The sequence below is a fragment of the Cervus elaphus genome, chromosome X (genome assembly GCF_910594005.1).
Source record: "Cervus elaphus chromosome X, mCerEla1.1, whole genome shotgun sequence".
Lineage (NCBI taxonomy): Eukaryota > Metazoa > Chordata > Mammalia > Artiodactyla > Cervidae > Cervus > Cervus elaphus.
Window position 1 is genome coordinate 81,425,680 of NC_057848.1, and position 25,198 is coordinate 81,450,877.

The 25,198-nt window shown below is 39.0% G+C and overlaps 1 protein-coding gene and 1 long non-coding RNA gene across 3 annotated transcripts in view; one reads left to right on the forward strand and one right to left on the reverse strand.

Annotated features, from left to right (window-relative positions):
• Positions 1–1,047: 1,047 nt before the first annotated feature.
• Positions 1,048–18,632, reverse strand: LOC122690095. The gene is made up of 5 exons (XR_006339972.1): positions 18,089–18,632; positions 16,724–16,827; positions 2,272–2,393; positions 1,675–1,795; positions 1,048–1,242 (listed from the first exon to the last, which is right to left on the reverse strand). It is a non-coding gene; the product is annotated as an uncharacterized LOC122690095 (long non-coding RNA).
• Positions 18,633–18,729: 97 nt separating this feature from the next.
• Positions 18,730–25,198, forward strand: part of CSTF2 (cleavage stimulation factor subunit 2) — a 36,282-nt gene continuing 29,813 nt past the window's right edge. For both annotated transcript variants that reach the window (XM_043896403.1, XM_043896404.1), the window contains exons 1-6: positions 18,730–18,893; positions 20,023–20,101; positions 20,661–20,830; positions 21,521–21,657; positions 22,423–22,542; positions 22,636–22,773. In XM_043896403.1, coding sequence (XP_043752338.1) covers positions 18,836–18,893; positions 20,023–20,101; positions 20,661–20,830; positions 21,521–21,657; positions 22,423–22,542; positions 22,636–22,773 — 702 coding nt within the window. In that variant the 5' untranslated portion in view covers positions 18,730–18,835. The remainder of the gene's footprint in view (positions 18,894–20,022; positions 20,102–20,660; positions 20,831–21,520; positions 21,658–22,422; positions 22,543–22,635; positions 22,774–25,198) is intronic.

The following is a 25,198-nucleotide window of genomic DNA, read 5'->3' on the forward strand; positions in this document are numbered from 1 at the left end:
CAAGGGAGAGAGAGAGAAAGAGAAAGAGAGAGAGAGAGTGACCAGACGGGGGGTGCAACAGAGTCTGGCAATCCTTTATTTTTTACCATAGCTTTTATACCCTAAGTTAGTACATTTCTAAGGGGAAGATAGTTTAACATTAAGTCAGCTTGTCCTTCACGAAACCAGGGTGTTTTCTGCATACTTCTTTGTTTATGAGGGTCTTGTACATTATCTTCTGGCCTTGGGGCCTATTAACATTTTATGCAAGTCAGGTGAATGTAAACCTGTTTTCTGTTTCTATGGTGACCTTAACTGAAAGGTAGCAGTCTCATAGGGCAACAGTACAGAGTAGAAGCATAACCTTGTTAACATAAAAATTAATCCTTCTGCAGAAGTTGTCAGTTGAGTTTATCTAAGAAGTTTATCCCACATTGACTCTGCGACTTTGGTGAGGCAGCTTTTTACCTAGCACTCCTGGCTGACAATTAACAACCATCTCATTGTTACCACACTAGGGCTAAGCTCTTATTTTTCTAAATCTTTAACTATATTAACAATGGTTTCCATAACACAACCTTAGCACATTAAGAGCAAAAACACAGCAAGCAAATGTTAACCCAATAACCACCTTTAGAATAATTTTTCTTATGTTTTCTAATAGGACTCCTTCACCCCGCAAAAAGGCTCTATGTCTATTAGGGCCTTTATATGATCAGGTTCTTTATGCTGTTTTATGATTAGGGTATTATGAGCAGTCATGCATATTAGTACCAACGGCATAAATGCATTTGGCTAACAAACTACCAGCAAAGGAGTTTAAATTAAAACACTCCTTTCACCCTGGATAATCTGGTAAAATACCACCACCTGGGAAACTTATTGATTAAAGTTCTAAATTGATTCTTATTTGGGAAGAGATCGGGGAAGGTCTTCTGCCTGTGTCACAGAAATTAGGGAGTAGTCTATTGAGGCAGGCATCAGAAAGACAGATATCATCTTTAAGGTGAGCGCCAGGGGCAGCTTTTCGAAATCCCTGAAAACCTGATCTGCCTTGCCTGTCAGGCTTTCTCCTCATGACCTTGTCATGGGTGGGATCTCGTGAGCTGGCCTTTTCGAAACCCCTGAAAACCTGATCCACCTTGCCTGTCAGGTTTTCTCCCTCATGACCTTGTCATGGGTGGGATCTTGTGTGCCAGCTCCCGGCACCTCTCGGTGAAGATCTCCAAGGAGAAGATGTACTGGATCCCATCAAAATCATTCCTAAGGAAAGAAATATAGTAAGTGGAAAGCTGAATAACAAAGGCATAAAATTTAAAAAGTGAGAGCTCACAGCTGTTCATGACATTATAGTTGCTGGTTCAGACAAGAATTGAAACTAAGAACAATAGCGAAGATGTAAATGCTTACTATGTGTGAGGCACTATGCAAATACAGTGTTCCAAATCTCTTAATCATCATCCCAACGATCTCATAGGTTATTACAACCACATTTACAGATGAGGAAACTGAGATTCACAGACACACAGCTAGAAAGTGATAGAGCTAGCATTCGAACCTAAGGTGTCTCTTAGTTTGCGCTCTTAAATAGCCTCCAAGTTTCCAGTAAACTATCACTCGAGAGAATTGGCTTATGACCCTTCCAGCTTTCCCTTTTTCTTTTGCTCTTGTTAACCACCTCCCATACATACATACCTCTCCAAATGGATTTCCACTGGTTCTACTACAGTCATCTAGAACTTTCATATTCTGGAAGACAATTTAATTTACTAAAAGGAACTGGCTCTCCTTGGTGAAATGGCTGGTTCTCCCATGGCTGTGGCAGGAAACATACAAAACGAGTAAACTATAGCGCCAGAAAGGCAGGAAGTGCTCACAAAAAAAAAAATGGGGACATGCCTAAGGGACATAGGGACCAATGTGAAAGAGTTTCTAATGATCAAAGCTGGAACAAGTTGAGAAATGAAATAAATAATTCTTCCTTATAGAAGAATGCAAAATAATTTATGTAGATTCTCACCCTCCAGGAAGTGAAGTTTAATCTTCCCCAACCTTTCTTGAAGTGAGTTGGATTTAGTGACTAACTTCCAAAGAATAAAGTATAGAAAGGGAGGGAAATAACTTTACAGAGGATAAACCTGGCAAAGGTTGGTCAACTGATAAAGGCTTTGATATGGTATGAGGAAAATGACATTTTACCTTTGTGGTCTTCCTCCCAAATACCCATAACTCCAGTCTAATCATGAGGAAAACATCAGACAAACCCCAATTGAGGTACAGTCTACAAAATACCTGAGTAGTACTCTTAAATACTGTCAAGGTCATCAAAACAAAGAAATTCTGAGAAACTGTCACAGTCAACAGGAACCAAAGGAGATATGGGAACAATGTAATGTGGTGTCCTGGATTGAATCCTAGAACAGAAAAAGGCAATAAGTAAAAACTGAAGAAAACACTAAAGTATGGATTTTAGCTCATCAATAGAGGTTCATTGACTATAGCAAGTGTACCATACTAATGCAACATGTTGATAAAACGGGTAACTGTGTGCATTGTAGGGAGTGGGTGGATATGGAAACTCTCTGTACTATTTTTGTAACTCTTTGATAAATATGAAATTATCCTAAAATATAAAGTTTATTTTTAAAAAACTCAAAACTGTAGAAAAGAAATAGAATCAAAGCCCACTTTTGTTCTCATTAATTGTGAATTTTGTATAAGCCACTGTCTAAACATTGGTATCCCTGTTTACAAAACAGAATATTTTTTTTAGTGACATCTACAAGTTGGCAAACTAGGAAGCTCCAGGCTCTCCTTCTCCCACCCTCATTAACATTTTTTTAAAAACCAACTAGAAATTGGATAAAATAACTTTGTTGGAAGTCTGGAAAACAGCCTATAGCAACCAAGCAAAAGATTAATCAAGATAAAGCCACATAGGGAATGCTAAGAAATTCCATAGTATTTTCACTTACTTGTACACCACCTCCCCTTCCCCTGTAGTGCACTGAAGCACAGTCTGGGGGACGCAGTGACCCAGTGTCAATTCCTTCCTTCTAACTGGAAAAAGGAAGGCAGACCTTTTTGGCAATGTTCTAATCTGTCTAGGGGCTGCTTGAGGTACTAGTCTTAAGAGTTTAGAAAGAGAAAAGCAGTATAGCTCAGATATTAGACTAGGAAAAGCCACAGGAAATCCCTCAAGAAAGCTGAAGAGGTACTACAGTCTGGGGTAAGAGACTAGAGGTAGAAGAACACAACAGAACATCAATGGTCCCCAGAAGAAGCAGTAATGAGAGTCTTTGGGAATTAAAACACTTAAAAACAGATGTGTATTTAAGGGAACTGGAAAAAGCACACACAAATAAAAACAAAAGAAAAAGAACACAAAGTTGCCAAAGCAAGATGTATACCTAGAAAAGGTCCAAGAAGACTTTAAGCCTTCACATGAGGCTGATTCCAAGGCTTAGTGCATTCATACATGCTCAGTAGCTAAGTCGTGCCCAACTCTTTGCAACCTTATGGACCACCAGACTCCTCTGCCCATGGGATTTTCTAGGCAAAAATACTGGAGTGGGTTGCCATCTCCTTCTCTACGGAATCTTCTTGAATCAGGGATCAAACCCATGACTCCTGCATTTCCTGCATTGATGGGCAGGTTCTTTATTGCTGAACCACCTGGGAAGCCCTCCAAGGCTCAGAGCCTTGTTAGTTAGCAAATGTCTTCCCCAGCACAAAGCCTATCTGCAAGGCTGCTTAAAAAAAAAAAACTAATTTTCCATTTAAAAAATCACAAAGCATACAAAGAAATAGGAAAAAATGCCACATTCAAAGGAAAAAAGTAAAGTGGCAGAAACTGTCCCTGAAAAAACACAGGCACAGAAGTACCAAAGACTAAAACAATTATCCTAAATATGCCCAAAGAATTAAGGGAAATACAAAGAACCAAAGGAATCAGGAAAGGGATATATTTTTAAATGAGAATATCAACAAAGAGATTAAAATTATAAAAAGGAACAAAAAAGAAATTCTAGAGTTGAAAATACAGGAGTTCAACAAAAATATCCACTAAAGGGGCTCAACAGTAGACTGAAACATGAAGAAAGAATCAGTGACACTGAAGATATCATGTGAAATTATTAAGTCTGAGGGGCAAAAATGAATGAAGAAAAGTCAACAGAGATTAAAAGACTTATGGGACATCATCAAGTAACATATGCATTATGACAGTCCCAGAGACTGAAAGAAAAAAGGAGTAGAGAGGTTATTTGAAGAAATAATGGCTGAAACCTTCCAAAATTTGAGGAAAAATATGGATTCACAAGTCCAAGAATCTCAGTGAACTCTGAGTAAGATTAACTGAAGAGGCTTACATCAGGATACATTATAATCAAACTGCCAACAGCTAAAGTGAGAATCCTGAAAGGAGCAAGAAAAAGTGATTCATGTGCAAGTGATTCTCAATAAGATGATCAGCAAATTTCTAAGTGAAAACCTCAGAGTCCAGAAGTGGCATAACATATTTATAGGGCTGAAAGAATAAATGTTAACTGAGACTTCTATATTATAGAAGGACTATATTATAGAAGGACTAAACTGTCCTTCAGAAATGAGGGAGGAATTAAAACATTCTCAGATAAACAATGTTCATTATCAAAAAGGAAGTTTTAGCCACAGAAATTAGGCAAGAAAATTAAATAAAAGGCATCCAAATTGGAAAGGAAGAAGTAAAATTATCTGTATGCAGATCACATGATCTTGTATGTAAAACATTCTAAATATTCCTCCCCAAAAAAAAGCTCATTAGAATACACAAATTCAGTAAATTTGCAGAGTACAAAATAACATACAAAAACCAGTTGCATTTCTATACACCAATAATGAACAATCTGTAAAAGGAATTAAGAAAATAGTTCCATTTATAATAGTATCAAAAAGACTAAGTATAGGCAACAAAACAAAAAATAAACAAGTGGGACTACATCTAACCAAAAAGCTTCTGTATAGCAAAGGAAAGCATCAACAAAAGAAAAAGGCAACCTACCACATGGGAAAAATGTCTGATAATATTTTAATATTTAATTTAATATTTGCAGATAATATGTCTGATAAGGGGTTAGTATCCAAAATATATAAAGAGCTCATAATACTCAAAGGGGAAAAAGCAAACAATCTGATTTAAAAACGGGCAGAGGATCTGAATAGACTTTTTTCTGAAGGCATACACATGGTCAACAGATACACGAAAAGGTGCTCAACACCACTAATCTTCCGGGAAATGCAAATTAAAACCACAATGAAATATCACCTCACATCTGTCAGAACGGCTATTTCCAAAAAGGCAAGAGATAACATGTATTGGTGAGGGAGTGAAGAAAAGGGAATTGTTGTGCACAGTTGGTGGAAATGTAAATTGGTATGGCCACTATGGAAAACAGTATACAGGGTCTTCAAAAAATTAAAAATAGAACTACCACATGATCTAGCAATTCCAATTCTGGGTATTTATCTGAAGGAAACAGAAACACCAAGTTGAAAATAATTATGTGACCCAATGTGGACTGCAGCATTATTTACAATAGCCAAGATATGGAAACAACCTAAGTGCCCATGTATGGATGACTAGAAAGAAAATGTAATATAATACACATATACAATGGAATATTTCTGTTGTTTAGTCACTAAGTTGTACCCAACTCTTTGTTACCCAATGGACTATAGCCTGCCAGGCTCCTCTGCCCATGGGATTTTCCAGGCAAGAATACTGGAGTGGGTTGCAATTTCCTTCTCCAGGGGATCTTCCAAACCCAGGGATCAAATCCACATCTCCTGCATTGACAGGTGAATTCTTTTACCTTTGAGCCACCATTCAGTCACAAAAAGAAGGAAATATTACCATTTGTGACTACATAGATTGACGTTGAGGGCACTATGTTAAGTGAATTAAGTCAGAGAAATACCATGTGAGGTCTCTTATATGTGAAGTCTTATTAAAAAAAAAAATCCTCACAGTTAGAATAGACTGGTCATTACCAGAGGCCAGGATTGGGGAGTGGGTGAAAAGGATGAAGGTGGTCAAAAGATACAAACTTTCAGGTATAAAATAAATAAGACCTGGGATGTAATGTACAGCATGGTGAATATAGTTAGCAATACTTCACTGTGTACTTGAAAGTTGCTAAGAGAGTAGATCTTAAAAGTTCCAGAAGACAAAATGAAAGGCCATGAGAAAATACTTGAGGGGATAATCATTGAAAATTTCCCTAAAAGGGGGAAGGAAATAGCCACTCAAGTCCAAGAAACCCAGAGTCCTAAACAGATTAAACCCAAGGCAAAACACCCCAAGACACATATTAATCAAATTAACAAAGATCAAACACAAAGAACAAATATTAAAAGCAGCAATGGAAAAACAACAAAAAACACACAAGGGGATTCCCATAAGGATAACAGCTGATCTTTCAGTAGAAACTCTTCAGGCCAAAAGGGAATGGCAGGACATACTTAAAATGATGAAAGAGGAAAACCTACAACCCATATTAGTGTACCCAGAAGGATTTCATTCAAATATGAAGGAGAAATCAAAAGCTTTACAGACAAGCAAAAGCTGAGAGAATTCAGCACCACTAAACCAGCTCTTCAACAAATGCTAAAGGATCTTCTCTAGACAGGAAACACAGAAAAGGTGTATAAACTCGAAACTAAAACAACAAAGTAAATGGCAACGGGATCATACCTATCAATAACTACCTTAAATGTAAATGGGTTGAATGCCCCAACCAAAAGACAAAGACTGGCTGAATGGATACAAAAACAAGACCCCTAAATATGCTGTCTACAAGAGACCCACCTCAAAACAAGGCACACATACAGACTGAAAGTGAAGGGCTGGAAAAAAATATTTCATGCAAACGGGGACCAAAAGAAAGCAGGAGTCACAATACTCATATCAGATAAAATAGACTTTGAAATAAAGGCTGTGAAAAGAGACAAAGAAGGACACTACATAATGATCAAAGGATCAATCCCAGAAGAAGATATAACAATTATAAATATATATATATATGCACCCAACATAGGAGTACCACAATATGTAAAGCAAATGCTAACAAGTATGAAAGGGGAAATTAACAGTAACACAATAATAGTGGGAGACTTTAATACCTCACTCACAACTATGGATAGATCAACTAAACAGAAAATTATCAAGGAAATACAAACTTTAAATGACACAATGGACCAGTTAGATCTAATTGATATCTATAGGACATTTCACCCCAAAACAAGGAATTTCACCTTTTTCTCAAGTGCACATGGAACATTCTGGAGAATGTTCACATTCTCCCAGGATAGATCACATCCTGGGCCATAAATCTAGCCTTGGTAAATTCAAAAAAATTTAAATCATTCCAGTCATCTTTTCTGACCACAATGCAGTAAGATTAGATGTCAGTTACAGGAAAAAAAAACTATTAAAAATTCCAACATATGGAGGCTAAACAATGCGCTTCTGAATACCAACAAATCACAGAAGAAATCAAAAAAGAAATCAAAATATGCATAGAAATGAATGAAAATGAAAACACAACAACCCAAAACCTATGGGACTCAGTAAGAGCAGTGCTAAGGGGAAGGTTCATAGCAAAACAAGCTTACCTCAAGAAACAAGAAAAAAATCAAATAACCTAACTCTACACCTAAAGCAACTAGAAAAGGAAGAAATGAAGAACCCCAGGGTTAGTAGAAGGAAAGAAATCACAAAAATTAGGGCAGAAATAAATGCAAAAGAAACAAAAGAGTCCATAGCAAAAATCAACAAAGCTAAAAGCTGGTTCTTTGAGAATATAAATGGACAAACCATTAGCCAGACTCATCAAGACTCAAAGGGAGAAGAATCAAATCAACAAAATTAGAAATGAAAATGGAGAAATCACAACAGGCAACACAGAAATACAAAGGATCATAAGAGACTACTATCAGCAACTGTATGCCAATAAAATGGACAACTTGGAAGAAATGGACAAATTCTTAGAAAAGTATAACTTTCCAAAACTGAACCAGGAAGAAATAGAAAATCTTAACAGACCCATCACAAGCATGGAAATTAAAACTGTAACCAGAAATCTTCCAGCAAACAAAAGCCCAGGACCAGATGGCTTCACAGCTGAATTCTACCAAAAATTTAGAGAAGAGCTAACACCTACCTTATTCCAACTCTTCCAGAAAATTGCAGACGAAGGTAAACTTCCAAATTCATTCTATGAGGCCACCATCACCCTAATACCAAAACCAGACAAAGATGCCACAAAAAAAGAAAACTACAGGCCAATATCACTGATGAACATAGGTGCAAAAATCCTTAACAAAATTCTAGCAAACAGAATCCAACAACATATTAAATAGACCATACATCATGACCAAGTGGGCTTTATCCCAGGAATGCAAGGATTCTTTAATATCCGCAAATCAATCAATGTAATACACCACATTAACAAATTGAAAGATAAAAATCATATGATTATCTCAATAGATGCAGAGAAAGCCTTTGACAAAATTCAACATCCATATATGATAAAACCCTCGAGAAAGCTGGAATAGAAGGAACATACCTCAACATAATAAAAGCTATGTATGTTAAACTCACAGCAAACATTATCCTCAATGGTGAAAAATTGAAAGCATTTCCCCCAGAGTCAGGAACAAGACAAGGGCACCCACTCTCACCACTACTATTCAACATAGTTTTGGAAGTGTTGGCCACAGCAATCAGAGCAGAAAAAGAAATAAAAGGAATCCAGATAGGAAAAGAAGAAGTGAAACTCTCACTGTTTGCAGATGACATGATCCTTTTCATAGAAAACCCTAAAGACTCTACCAGAAAATTACTAGAGCTAATCAATGAATATAGTAAAGTTGCAGGATAAATCCACGCACCTATGAACACCTTACCTTTGACAAAGGAGACAAGAATATACAATGGAGAAAAGACAATCTCTTTAACAAGTGGTGCTGGGAAAACTGGTCAACCACTTGTAAAAGAATAAAACTAGAACACTTTCTAACACCATACACAAAAATAAACTCAAAATGGATTAAAGATCCATTAAAGACCAGAAACCATAAAACTCCTAGAGGAGAACATAGGCAAAACACTCTCTGACAGAAACCACAGCAGGATCCTCTATGATCCAACTCCCAGAGTAATGGAAATAAAAGCAAAAATTAAACAAAAGGGACCTAATTAAACTTAAAAGCTTTTGCACAATGAAGGAAACTATAAGCAAGTTAAAAAGGCAGCCTTCAGAATAGGGGAAAATAATAGCAAACGAAGCAACAGACAAAGGATTAATCTCACAAGCAGCTCTTGCAGCTCAATTCCAGAAAAATAAATGACCCAATCAAAAAATGGGCCAAAGAACTGAACAGACATTTCTCCAAAGATGACATACAAACACATGGAAAGATGCTCAACATCACTCATTACCAGAGAACTGCAAATCAAAACCACAATGACGTACCATCTCATGCCAGTCAGAATGGCTGCTATCCAAAAGTCTGCAAACAATAAACGCTGCAGAGGGTGTGGAGAAAAGGGAACCCTCTTACACTGTTGGTGGGAATGCAAACTAGTACAGCCACTATGGAGAACAGTGTGGAGATTCCTTAAAAAACTAGAAAGAGAACTTCCATATGACCCAGCAATCCCATTCCTAGGCATACACACCGAGGAAACCAGAATTGAAAGAGACACATGTACCCCAATGTTCATCACAGCACTGTTTACAACAGCTAGGACATGGAAGCAACCTAGATGTCCATCAGCAGATGAATAGATAAGAAAGCTGTGGTATATATACACAATGGAATATTACTCAGCCATTAAAAATAAAACATTTGAATCAGTTCCAATGAGGTGGATGAAACTGGAGCCTATTATACAGAGTAAAGTAGGTCAGAAAGAAAAACACCAATACAGTATACTATCGCATGTATATGGAATTTAGAAAGATGGTAATGATGACCCTATATGCAAGATAGCAAAAGAGACACAGATGTATAGAACAGACTTTTGGACTCTGTGGGAGAAGGCTAGGGTGGGATGATTTGGGAGAATGGCATTGAAGCATGTATATTATCATATGTGAAATGAATCACCAGTCCAGGTTCGATGCATGAGACATGGTGCTCAGTACTGGTGCATTCGGATGACCCTGAGGGATGGGATGGGGAGGGAGGTGGGAGGGGGGTTCAGGATGGGGAACAGATGTACACCCATGGCTGATTCATGTCAATGTATGGCAAAAACCTCTACGATATTGTAAAGTAATTAGCTTCCAATTAAAATAAATAAATTTTGAAAAACAGTTCTCATCACAAGTGTAATTATGTGGGGTGATGTATGTTAATTAGACTTATTGTGGTGATCATTTTGCAATATATACAAATAGGGAATCATTGTGATGTACATGCAAAATTAATACAATGCTATATGTCAAATATATATATACATGCATATGTATCAAAAAATAAAATACTCAGGAATAAACTTGGAGAAGGCAACAGCACCCCACTCCAGTACTCTTACCTGGAAAATCCCATGGATGGAGGAACCTGGTGGGCTGCAGTCCATGGAGTCGCTAAGAGTCGGACACAACTGAGTGACTTCACTTTCACTTTTAATGAATTGGAGAAGGAAATGGCAACCCACTCCAGTGTTCTTGCCTGGAGAATCCCAGGGACCGGAGAGCCTGGTGGGCTGCCATCTATGGGGTCGCACAGAGTCAGACACAACTGAAGCAACTTAGCAGCAGCAGAAGGAATAAACTTACCGAAAAGGTGAAAGACTTTTATGCTGAAAATTATAAAATGTTACTGAAAGAAATTAAGGAATACACAAATAAATAGAAAGCCATCCATGTTTATGAATTGGAAAATTCAATATTGTTATGATGCCACCAAAAGCAATCCCTATTAAAATCCCAATGACATTTTGGCAGAAATTTTTTAAAATATCCATCCTAAAACTTCTATGGTATCTCGAGGGATTTTGAATAGTTACAAAAATCTTGAAAAAAAAAGTTGGTGAAAAAAAAAAAAAAAAAAAGTTGGTGGCCTCATACTTCCTGATTTTGAAACTTACTACAACGTTACAATAAACAAAACAGTGTGGTACTAGCAAAAACAGACATATAGATCAATGGAATAGAATTGGGAGTCCAGAAATAAACCTTCACATACATGGTCAATAGTCACATGATTTTCAACAAGGGTGTCAGGACCATTCAGTGGGGTAAGGGAAGTCTTGAACAAATGGCACTGGGAATACTGGATACCACATGCTAAAGGATGAAGTTGGATCCTTACCTTAAACCAGATACAAAAATTAATTTGAACTGGACCAAAGACTTGAATGTAAGAGATAAATCTATAAAATTCTTAGAAAAAGCATAGAAGAAAGGGTTCATGACACTTAATTTGGCAAAGTTTTCTTGGAAATGATACCAAATGTACAGGCAACAAATTAAAAAAAAAAGATAAGTTGACCTGCATCAAAATGTAAAACTTATGTGCATCAAAGGACACTATCAAACACAGTAAAAAGGCACCCCACAGCATGGGGAAAATATTTGCAAGCCATATACCTGATAAAGGATTAGGGTCCAAAATATATTTTTTAAAACCCCTACAACTCAACAACAACAAAAAACCAAACAACCAGATAAAAAAATGGGGAAAGGAATTAAACAGATATTTCTCCAAAGATATACAAACAGCCAAAAAGCTCGTTAATTCTTAGGTGTGAGATAACAGAAAACATATGTATTTGGTTACATCCTTGGTTTCTAGCACAGAGCTCCTAAACCCTTTCCTAAGAGCACTAGGAGCACCTCTTATGCTAATATTTGGTCTTTCACCCCAGTGGTGAGAGCACTAGGAGTATCTTTTGTTCTAATGAGGCAACTCCGGGTGAGCTCCTAGATGGGGCTGGTTATCAGAATGACCAAGCTAGCATCAGAAGCTTGGACTTTTTGGCTCCACTCCCTCCCTATCCTCCAGAGAGGGGAGAGAGACTAATAGGGCAATAATTGATCATACCTATGTGATGAAGCCTCCATAAAAATCCCCAAAGTAGGGGTTCAAAGAGCTTCCCAGTGGGTGAACACATCCAAGTACCAGGAGGGTGATGCACCCCAGCTCTTCAGAGACAGAAGCTCTTGCACTCAGGACCCTCACAGAACTCATCTTATGTATCTCTTCATATGGATGTTCAACTGTATCCTTTGTCATATCCTTTAATAAACCAGTAAATGTAAGTAACTGTTCTCTGGAGTTCTATGAGCCACTCTAGTTAATAAGTTGAACCCAAGGAGGGAGTCATTGGAACCTCTCATTTATATAGCCAGTTAGTCAGAAGCACAGGTGATAACCTGAACTTACAATTGGCATCTTAAGTGGACGTGGAAGGCAGTCTTGTGGGACTGAGCCTTCAACCTATGAATTTGAGGCTATCTCCAGGTAAATAGTGTCAGAATTGAGTTAAATTGTAGGACACCCACCTGGTATCGCAGAGAATTGCTTCATGTGGGGAAAAACATGGAAGTAATAAAAGTGTTCTATGTTAAAGTAAAAGAGACACACAGGAGAGGAGAATGGTAGGTTTTTCCAATATAATAGGGAAATGCAAATCAAAACCACAATGGAATATCACTTCATACTCATTAGGGTTGACTGTATTTAAAAAAAAATAGGAGGTCTGCGACCAGGGTTGTGGAATGGGAAGTCTTAAGTGTGATTCCAAACCTCCTTAGAATCTGATCCCTCACTTGGGCAGTTCCGATCTGCCCAGTCCCATCTGGTCCCAGGTCCTAAGTTGCTCCTGGGTGGTGTACCCTAGGTGCCAAGGTTAAATTCCCGCCGCCGCCTGGCATCCACAGAAGGCATGACGGAGACTGCTGGTGGGAGCTGAGAGGGAAAACAGTGTGAACACAGGCTGAGACTTGAGGGTGGGGAAGTGCGTTGAGTAGGCAGCACGTTTGCAGTTAACTCTAGAGGATTAATTGGGCTACCCTGGTGGCTCAGATGGTAAAGAATCTGCAGGCAATGAGAGAGACCTGGGTTCGATCCCTGAGTTGGGAAGATCCCGTGAAGAAGGAAACAGCAACCCACTCCACTCCAATATTCTTGCCTGGTGAATCCCATGGACAGAGGAGCCTGGAAGGTTACAGTCAATGGAGATAGCAAAGAGGCAGACACAACTGAGCAACTAACACACACATACAATGCTGGGGAGGTGGCTGTCCAGTTTTCCCAGCATCTTTTGTTGAAGAGGCTGTCTTTCCAACATTGTGTAATCTTACCTCCTTTATCATAGATTAATTGACCATAGGTGCTTGCGCTTATTTCTGGGTTTTCTATACTGTTCCATTGATGTATGTTTCTATTTTTGTGCCAGTACTATACTGTTTTGATGACCGTAGCTTTGTAATATAGTCTGAAGTCAGAGAGCCTGATTCCTCTAGCTCTGTTTTTCTTTTTAAAGATTGCTTTGGTTATTTGGAGTCTTGGGTCTCCATACATTTTAAATATTGATATTTTTAATTCCAATTCTGAAAAAATGCCATTGGTAATTTGATAGGTGTTGCACTGAATCTGTAGATTGTCTATCTTTCTGAAACTATTCCAAAAAGTTACAGAGGAAGGAAGCTTCTAAACTCATTTTATGAGGCCACCGTCACTCTAATACCAAAACCAGACAAAGATATCACACACACAAAAAAGAAAATTACAGGCTAATATCACTGATGAATATAGATGCAAATAGTCCTCAGCAAAATACTAGCAATCCATATCCAGCAATACATTAAAAAAAATCACACAAAATGTCAGCTTTTTGAGTCATAAGACAATGAAATGCCAAGAATAAATCTGTCATTAGTAAACCTCTCTGATGATCAAGAGGGATTCATCCCAGGGATGCAAGGACTTCAACATCTGCAAATCAATGTGATACACCACATCAACATATTGAAGAATATAAACCATATGATAATCTAAATAGATGCAGAAAAACCTTTTGACAAAGTTCAAAATTCAGCACCTATTTATGATTAAAAAAAAAAAAAAGAAACTCTCCAGAAAGTGGGCATAGAGGGTACATATCTCAGCATAATAAAGGCCATATATGACAAACCTACAGCTGGCATCATACGGTGAAAAGGTGAAAGCATTCCCTCTCAGATCAAGGATAAGACAAGGATGTCCATTCTCACCACTTTATTCAACATAGTTTTGAAAGTCCTAGCTACAGCAATCAGAGAAAAAGAAATAAAGGGAATCCAAATTGGAAAAGAAGAAATTAAACTGTCACTGTTTGCAGATGACATGATACTACACATAGAAGATCCTAAAGATACTACCAGAAAAATACTAGGACTCAGCAATGAATTTGGCAAAGTTACAGGTTAGAAAATTAATACATGGAAATCTGTTGCATTTCTATACACTTAACAATAAAAGATCAGAAAGAGAAATTCAAGAAGCAACTCCATTTACCATCACATAAAAAAAGAACCTAGGAATGAGCCTACGTAAGGAGACAAAAGACCTGTACTCTGAACACTACAAGCTGCTGAAGAAAGAAATCAAGACATAAACAGATGGAACAGTGTACCATGTTTGTGGATTGAAAGAATCAATATTTAAAAAATGACTATACTATCCCAAAACAAGTAGTTTTTTGAAACTTAGTATTTTATTTTATTTTATTTTTTTTATTAGTTGGAGGCTAATTACTTCACAACATTTCAGTGGGTTTTGTCATAGATTGATATGAATCAGCCATAGAGTTACACGCATTCCCCATCCTGATCCCCCCTCCCACCTCCCTTCTCCACCCGATTCCTCTGGGTCTTCCCAGTGCACCAGGCCCGAGCACTTGTCTCATGCATCCCACCTGGGCTGGTGATCTGTGAAACGTAGTATTTTAATAGGAAAAGTAGGATGTAATCCATTCCAACCTTAGACCCCAAATAATTTCACAAATAGAAAAATATATCAATTGAGCAATGAGAATGGTTATGTAAGCAATAAAATATAATTTGAAAATAAAGTTTGTATGCACAATGTAATAAAAAATTGATCTTTCAAAAAAAAAATAACAATGTTGCTGAGGATGAAACAGTAACCCTTGTCTACTGCTGGCAGGAATGTAAAATGATGCAGCCACTGTGGGAAATAGTAGGATGGTTCCTCAAAGAGTTAAACATAGGGGCTTCCCTGGTGGCTCAGTGGTAAAGAATTTGCCCTCCAATGCAGGAGATATGGGTTCGATCCCTGACACAGGAAGATCCCACATGCATTGGAGCAGCTAAGCCTGTGTGCCAAAACTGTTGAGCCTCTGCCCTAGAGCCTGTGAGTGTTTTTCAGTCATATCCAACTCTTTGCGATCCCATCGACTGTAGCCCTCCAAGCTCCTCTGTCCATGGAATTTTCCAGGCAAGGATACTGGAGTGGTTTGCCATTCCCTTCTCCAGGGGATCTTCCTGACCCAGGGATCAAACCAGTCTCCTGCATTGCAGGCAGATTCTTTACTGTCCAGTCCACATGGACTGTAGCCCACCAAGCTCTTCTATCCATGGGATTCTCCAGGCAAGGATACTGGAGTGGGCTGCCATGCCCTTCTCCAGGGGATCTTCCTGATCCAGGGATCAAACCCATGACTCTTATGCCTGTGCATTGGCAGGCAGGTTCTTTACCACTAGTGCCACATGGAAGGCCCCACCCTAGAGCCCATACTCCACAAGAGAAGCCACTGCAATGAGAAGCCTACACACCACAACTAGAGAGTAGCCCCTGCTCCCCACAACTAGAGAAAAGGCCACACTGCAACAAAGACCCAGCACAGCCAAAAATAAATAAATAAAATTATTTTTAAAAATTAAACATAGAACTACCACACAATCCAGCAATTCAACTTCTGCGTATATATCCAAAGAACTGAAAGCAGGGACTCAGACAGATATTTGCACACCCATGTTGACAGCAGCATTATTCACAATAGTCAAAAGGTTAGAAGCAACTCGGGTGTTCAACAACGCAAGAAGGAATAAACAAAATGTGGTATATACACACAATGGACTATTATTTAGCCTTAAAAAGGAAGGAAATTCTGATACATGCTACAACATAAATGAACCTTGAAGACATTATGCTAAGTTAAATAAACCATAACCAAAAAAATAAACAACAATGTTATGATTTCACTTATGTGAGGTATGTATTCAAATTCATAGAGACAGAATGGTGGTTAACAGAGGCTGGGGAGAGGGGGAATTAGTGTTTGCTGAGTACAGAGTTTCAGTTTGTGAAAATATGAAAGTTCTGGAGATGGCAGTGATGATGGTTGCACAAAGTGACTATTCATAATGCCACTGAATTAAATACACCTTAAAATGGTTAAAATTATAAATTTTGTTATGCATGTTTTATCACAATAAGAAAAAAGACAGGACACTAAAACTTTCTCCCAGGTTTTGTGAGAATCAAGTGAGATCTATGTAAAGAAGCTCTGTAATCTATTGGATTGGCCCAAAAGTTTGTTTCGGTTTTTCTATAACAGCTTGCGGAAAAACTCAAACTTTCGGGCCAACCCAACATACGGCCCTTCACAAATAGTAACTTTTTAATCATCACCCTGTTTATCCCAACCTGATACCATTATCCACATGCTCAATCAAGCCCTGCTCACCTAGCAGCATACTGTTGGAGTTTAAGTGCTATCCAGTGATATCCACCTTCATTTCGCTAGGCCCTGGATTCCACGTGCCAAGGCAAGTCTCCCAGATCCTGGTTCTGAAACAGAACAAGACCCCAAATTGACAAAAGTTTTAGACAAGCCTGGTGGTTTCTATAGAAGAAAACTCAAAAGACTTCCTCCTTTTAATCAGTCTTCCCCAATGCTTAGTTTGGAAGCAGTCCTCAATCAGCAACAAGAGGTCAGCATGCCACCACCAAGAACAAATGAAATCTTCCAATTCAGCTGACCACCCAACTCCCTGGGCTGCTACCAAGCAAAAAATCTCATAAGGTAGCCTTTGGACAGGTGAAGAATCCCAAACCTCCTTTGAAGGAACAGGATTCTGGGAAAGGAATACAGAAAATATATTCATTGAGCATGAATTGAGAAAAGTAGTTAGATAAGAAATAAAAAATGAAAATGTTAAAACCGAAAGACTGAATAGCCAGCTTTGAAGGATCAGACAATTATCTATAGAGTAGCCTCAGAGCTGAACCCTCAAACATTCTCATAAAGTATAAACACTGGTGCAGAACCAGTGTGATAATGCAGTAGCACAAAACCTAGGAATGATGTTTCTTTCTGGAAAGCAAGTCAATTGGTACCCATGGCCAGATACTGACCAGGATCTGTGTTAACATTCAGGTGCTCTCTGAGGGTCCCGAGTTACCTTATGTCTGCAGCCTCCTAGAGGATTTTTCTTAACTTAGGTAATGCTACAAGGGCTATTTTGAATCTTTTCCATGAAAAGACGTCTATCCAGAAGTTGCTGCCTTTCACAGGGGGATGTTATTCCATGACTCTCTGAGGTGTTATACTTATAACAGCATCAGACAACACCTTCTGTCTTCATTTTGCTACAAACTGGAGGCAAAACAAATGTGCCTCTCTGGGAGTGAAGCAATGAAGGGAAAAGACGATCATGGACAATAGCAATGAGACGCAGGGTCATAGGTATCTAGCCTGTATCTGAAACCCAAATATATATTTTTTAAAAAGGCTTAGGAAATATCCCTTGTACACATCTCTTCCTTTTTAACCAGTAGGAGTGGTTGATGAAGTGACAGAACCAACAGTCCATTCTCCACAAATGGCTGAAGGCAGAACAAGCCATGGTGCCTCAACCTGTTCTTCATTGGTTCATTATTATAAGCCATTGATCCACCATCACCGGGCCCTATGCTCTAAGTTCTTTCCCAAAAATGATTTTTTTTTAAGTTACGCCATTAAAAATTCTGAGTTATACTTGAAAGCAGTAGATAACAGCACATAAACATTCATCCTCTGGAGCCAAAGCAACCCGAGTTAAAATCATACCTTAGCTGCTTGCTGCATACCAGGGATCAAAGATACTTCCAGTTCCGATGTTTTCTGATACCCTGCCTGCCAACATCCTCCGTCGCCCCGCCCCCTCACCACCAAGCACAGGGAGCCCACAGGCTACATGAAAGCAGGCGGATTTGTTCTGCTTTTACTTCCCCATATCCTCAGCTATGTTGACGCCTTGACACTGAGCAACCCTCCTTCTCTAGGATGCCTCGACTCTCTTTTCTTCTCTCAGTCCGAACATTCACAGCTTTTGCAAAAGAATAAAACTCACGCCGCTGGGGCGGGGCCACGCGTTTCCCTTCCCTAACAGGGCACAACTAAAGTTAAAGTGCCAGGGTTGTGTATCAAATGACTTCCCTGTTACTATGGTAAAGCCGCCGCCGCCGTCATTTTTGTGGTCGACAATTACTTGCGTTAGCCTAAGGAAAAAATGAATAATAAGAAATTCTATATACTAAAAGCCTTCAAATTAGCCAAGCTCTAGCTCAGAACGGAGTTATTCTCAGGCGGGGTACGGGGAGAGAGGGGCGGGGGCAGGGGCAATGGCAAGTGCTCTAGTGGAAGTAATACGTGCCGACTGTGACGGAATAACGCCGAGGGAGGGACCCTGCGTCCATCCGGCCCAAGCGCCTCCGGCTCAGGCGCTTCCGGCTTCACGGGCCGTAGGTTCCTCGCTGGGCTCATGCGCCGTACCGAAGTGTTCTTTGGCGCACCGGAAGCCACAGGAAAAGAGCGATGGCGGGTTTGACTGTGAGAGACCCTGCGGTGGATCGTTCTCTACGTTCCGTGTTCGGTGAGAGGAATTCGGTGGAACCAAGCATCGGGGAGGGACAGAAAAAGACAGGGAGCGGCGGGGAATCCCCTCCCTGCACCTCGGGAATCGCCATGGGAGCCATAGGTCGGGCTTACAGCTGGACCTGCCTATCCTCTGGGGCCCCCAGCCTGATAGACTCGTGAGCAAAGTGATGCACCCCTTCCCCCAAGGTCTTTCAGTAAAATCTACCGTGTTGCAAAAAACTACTGTTCGGCTTCTAAGCGTTTCTCTTTTCATGAGCTTCAATTATTAGCCAGAAGCGAGGGATCATGGCAACTGTCCTGTGCTACTTCTCACCCTCTAGCCTAGAATACAGGTTGTGTGCTGAGGGTATAGAGCCTTGTGTTCACTTCCCGCCCTCCCATAAGGGCTTTCATCATCTGCTTTTTACCGGCTACATTTTAGTTCATGATTAGTAGTGGTGGCTACCTGGCGTCTTAAGGTGGATTTTAAATGAATGAATGAATGAACAAACGATTAAAACCTCATTGAAGAAATTTTAAAGAAGGTCGAGTCTATTCTGAGTAATCTGTTCAGCCAAAATAAGTTTGTTTTTTTTTAAGTACGCGTGGTGATTTTAAAGCATCTTTTGGAAGAAACGTGAGCAAACAGTTCCCAATATTTTTTGTTATAGTTGTTTTACAACAGATTAATTTTTAAACATCCTCTAGTACACTCATGGTCATTCTCCTTTGAGTGCATGTATATGTGAAAATAAAGACATATGCGCCAGCTTTAAAAATTATAATATTGACATTTTTAGTAGTTAATGGTAAAACTTAAACAACTTCAGATAAATACCAATGCCTAAGTATTTATTTTCACCATAGTTAACGGAAATCTACTACTTGTCAGTCTAGTCTGAGAACTGATACTTAAAGAGTGCCTACTCCTTTTGTATCCAGTCTCAGTGGTTTATTTCTCTTGTAATTAAAATTAGCAGCCAGAGTTAAAATCTTGTCTAAGAGACTACCAGGGAACTGGGATTGAAGAAACATTGTATTTGAACCAGTTGTTACATTGCCAGTGATACATACAGATACTTTATCACTAAAGATCTAGGTTACAAAAATCAGAATTTTGATATGTTATCTATTTTCTTCTTTAGTGGGGAACATTCCTTATGAGGCTACTGAAGAGCAGTTAAAGGACATCTTTTCTGAGGTTGGACCTGTTGTTAGTTTCAGGTGAGATCCCCTTTTACTACTTGCTGGAAGTTTCTTAAAAATCACCACAGGTTTGGCCCTTGGTAATAATGGCAAGGTTTTTACTGATGAGTTTTCACATGCAGTTCTTCTTTGTTAGTTTGTAACAGCTTCATTGAGATTCACATACCATAGGATTCACATTCATGTTTACTAAGATACATTTTTTTTCACTTAAAAAGATGTGTAAAAAATATTTCAGTAGGACAGAGCAATGGGGTTATTTGTCTTACCTAGATCAAATTACAAGGCAGTGGTAGTGGGAGGGGCTTCCCAGGTGGCTCAGTGCTAAAGAATCCTCCTGCCAATGCAGGAGACTTGAGTTCAATCCCTGGGTTGGGAAGATCCCCTGAAGAAGGGAATAGCAACTCACTCCAGTATTCTTGTCTGGAAAATCCCATGGACAGAGGAGCCTGGTGAGTTACAGTCCATGGGGTCACAAAAGAGTTGGACACAATTTAGCGACTAAAACAACAGTAATGGTAGTAGGAACCCTGTGTGTATGTAACATTTGCACCTGACGCTTGCTTCTGCTTTCCAGGTTGGTTTATGATAGGGAGACAGGAAAGCCAAAAGGTTATGGCTTCTGTGAATACCAAGACCAGGAGACAGCACTTAGTGCCATGCGAAACCTAAATGGGCGTGAATTTAGTGGGAGAGCACTTCGAGTGGACAATGCTGCCAGCGAAAAGAACAAAGAAGAGCTGAAGAGTGAGTATAAATCCAAGCTGTATATAACATGAGTTAGTAAAGATGCAACAATGAAGATTTCTCACTTAATGATATGTTTTAGTGTCTGTTGAAATAGTTATCAGCCTTTTTACTTGACCCACCTAAAGTGCCTGCATTAGGGAAGTATGTGTGTATCTTTGAGAAATAAGGTAAAACTGGCTTAAGCCCTTCCATCTCCAAGGAGTTGATTTCCAGTTGAAGATGAATTTCAGGCTTACCAAGCCATAAGTCATGTTAACTGTCATTAGTGTTTGCCATTCCTGTAATTATGTTGCCAGATCTGTAACTGGTGGGGATACCAAGGCATTCTCATTGCTTTTTTCACAAGGTAATAGATCCAGAAATTTCATTTTGAAATTAGAATTTTTTTCTGTTTGAACCTTTTGCTTCTGAAACAACTTGTGAAAGGAAATGGATATACCTAGTCCCTAATTTAGGTTAACACTGTTCACCTGTATGATCTTGGTCTCAACTTTCATCTGAGAACAGAAAATATACTCTGTGACTTTACTTCACAGAAATAAAATATTTGCAAATCACTTATTTCTAGGCTCCAGAAAATTTAAAGTTACCAACAGGTTCTTACAGCAGCCTTGGAAAGTAGATACATGAAATGATTTAGCTCTTTATTTTACCTCCTTAATGTTTTTGTACCTTCTTCCCAATCAGGCCTTGGAACTGGTGCCCCTGTCATTGAGTCACCTTATGGAGAGACCATCAGTCCTGAGGATGCCCCTGAGTCCATTAGCAAAGCAGTTGCCAGCCTTCCACCAGAGCAGATGTTTGAGCTGATGAAACAGATGAAGGTGGGAGGAGGGATTAGGTTATGATTAAATCATATTTTATCATATCAACTCTTCAAGGAGTCATTGATAAATTAATAGAAATTATATCCTGAGCTCAAATAGTAGATGTGCCTGTTGACCAACATTTCTTACACCTTCAGTATTCCACATGTACACAGTGTATTATATATTTCATACAAAGAGTTTTCTATTTTTTGTGCACAGACACAACTACACAATCTGGCTGGGTTTTTGTGGCCCATAGGTATCATTTGTAGATGTTAAAATGTGGCTTTTTTCCCTAAATGGTGGTATTATGGTATTTGAAATACCTCCTCCTATTCTGGCCTGCCATGCCCAAGATTTTCTGTGCTATGTAAAAACTGATAATTGCTTCTTTCTTAAAAAGTAATTAATTATTTTTGGCTGTGCTGGGTCTTCGTTGCTGCGTGGGTTTTTTCTAGTTGCGACAAGCGGGGGCTATTCTAGTTGCACTGTGCCAGCTTCTGGTGTTGCAGAGCTGGGCTTTAGAGCATGCAGGCTCAGGAGTTGTGGCACATAGGCTTAGTTGCCCTGCAGCATGTAGAATCTTCCCAGACCAGGGGTGGAACCAATGTTTCCTGCATTGGCAGGTGGATTCTTACCCAGGAGACCCCCAGGAAAGTCCCAGTAATAGCTTTAAAAGCCTCTTGCATATTACATTTCTCAGATGGGAATAGTTCTAAATCACTGTCAATTTCTGAGTAATAGTATTGAACCTAATGATGAATCTGTTTATCTTCACAGCTCTGTGTCCAGAATAGTCCTCAAGAAGCACGGAACATGCTGCTTCAGAACCCTCAACTGGCTTACGCTTTGCTACAAGCACAGGTAGTCATGAGAATTGTGGATCCAGAAATTGCCTTGGTAAGTGCTTCTGGTTCTTTTATGGAAATGCTAAGGTAAACCATGAGTAGGAAAGAAACAGACAGCACATAGATTTGTCTTCTCACTTTTTAGAAAATTCTGCATCGCCAGACAAATATCCCTACGCTGATTGCAGGCAACCCTCAGACAGTCCACAGTGCCGGACCTGGCTCAGGATCCAGTGTGTCGATGAACCAGCAGAATCCTCAGGCACCTCAGGCCCAGACTTTGGTAAGACTTTATCCCTTAACATTTTTTTAAATCTGCCTTGAGAATGTAATTTTCATTTTAGAAGGGTATATTGAAAGAAGAATGTTCAGCAGCCAGAGATGATAATTTCAATTTCCAGACATAAAAACAGTTAACAAGGTTGCATAGTACATGACATCTGAATGAAGACATATTTGGTGCCAAGTTTGTAAAACAAAGATCCTTGCTTTATGCCCTTTTTTATAAGCTGATTTTGTATGTATGCATGCATGGCACTGTGGTTGGCACTTTGTTCTTCCATAGATATTATTTCATTTAATACTTAGAGCATTGTATGATGTTGGCACTCTTATCTCCATTCTTACCGATGAAAAAAGTGGAGCTAATTTTCCAAGTGTGACACAAAACCTTGAAGCCATGAAAATCAATATATTTGAAAACTGAAAAATTCTGTATGGAGAAAAAGAAGTAAATACCAGAGACAAACAACAAATTGGAAAAAAGTATTTGCCACACACATGATTCACTTCAGGCTGACTACTTAAGTTAGTCATGTTCTAGAACGTTTATCACTGCTTTATAATAGTGAAAAATTGAAAACATTCTAAATGTATAACAATGGAAGAACAGAGAAAAGTGTATTTATTTAATGAAATACTTTATGACAGTTCAATAAAATACATGTGTCACCATGAATAACTTTCAGAATGTAGTTTCATGTAACAGTTAAGGTGAACTAGGATACATGCTATCAACACAGATAACTCAAAAATGTAATGCCATACAGAAGTGAAAATAAGTAAATGTGGAAATATTTCCAAAATATGGGATGTATGTGTCTGTACATATCCCAAAAGCATGTTGAGTGAGTTGCAAAGAATATGTTCAGTATGTAATGGTTTACATAAAATTTCAAAACATCCATCAGAATTGTTTAGTGGTTGTCTTAAGAGAGAGATACAGGATGCAACTGGGGGAGACCTATGGGCGATTTCAATTCTATATGTGTATATATGTATCTATATATATGTGTGTATACACATATATGTATATGTGTATCTGTATATATATGTGTGTATATATATAATATGTTTCCTTGGGCTGGATGAAGCAGAAGCTGAAATTAAGATTTCAGGGAGAAATGTCAATAATCTCAGATATGCAGATGACACCACCCTTAAGGCAGAAAGCAAAGAGGAACTAAAGAACCTCTTGATGAAAGTGAAAGAGGAGAGAGGAAAAAGCTGGCTTAAAATTCATTGTTCAAAAAACTAAGATCATGGTATCCAGTCCCATCACTTCACGGCAAATAGATGGGGGAAAAAATGGAAACAGTGATGGATTTTATTTTCTTGGGCTGTAGAATCACTGCAGATGGTGACTGCAGCCATGAAATTAAAAGATGCTTGCACCTTGGAAGGAAAGCTGTGACAAACTTAGACAGCATTTTGAAAAGCAGAGATGTTAGTTTCCTGACAAAGGTCCTTCTAGTCAAAGCTATGGTTTTCCCAGTAGTCATGTATGGATGTGACAGTGGGACCCTAAAGAAAGCTGAGGGCCAAAGAAATGATGCTTTTGAACTGTGATGTTGGAGAAGACTCTTGAGAGTCCCTTGGACAGCAAGGATATCAAACCAGTCAATCCTAAAGGAAATCATTCCTGAATGTCTATTGGAAGGACTGATGCTGAAGCTAAGGCTCCAATATTTTGGCCATCTGATGTGAAGAACTGACTCGTTGGAAAAGACCCTGATGCTGGGAAAGATTGAAGGTGGGAGGAAAAGGGGATGACAGAGGATGAGATGGTGGGATGGCATCACTGATTCAATGGTCATGAGTTTGAGCAAGCTCCCGGAGCTGGTGATGGGCAGGGAATCCTGGCTTGCTGCAGTCCATCGGGTCGCAAAGAGTCAGACATGACTGAGCAACTAAACTGAACTGACTGAATATGTTTCCTAAGATGTATGGTTATTTTACTCTCTCTATAACATATATCTGGAATTTTTTACAATAAACAACAACAACAACAAAGACCTCGAATAAATTAGTAAGAAACTTGCCTGTAACCCAGTAGAAAACTATGTAGTAGACATGAACTGTTCATAAGGATAGAAATGCAGATATATATTAAATGTGTGAAAACTGTTCAACTTCAAAACAAGACAAATGTGAATGAAGCACAATAAGCTACCATTTTTCACCTGTTAGATTGGCAGAGGTAAACAACTTGGATGACTCATACAAAGGTTTATGGTAAGGGTCAGCAAACATCTTCTAAATGGCCAGATAGTAAATTGGGGGCAGCTTTACAGGCCATGGGATCTGTCTTGATTACCCAACTCTGCCATTGAAGCATAAAATGAGCCACAGGCAATATGTAAACAAATGTGCATGATTGTGTTCTGGTAAAACTTTATTTATGAAACCAAGCAGTGAGCCAAATTTGG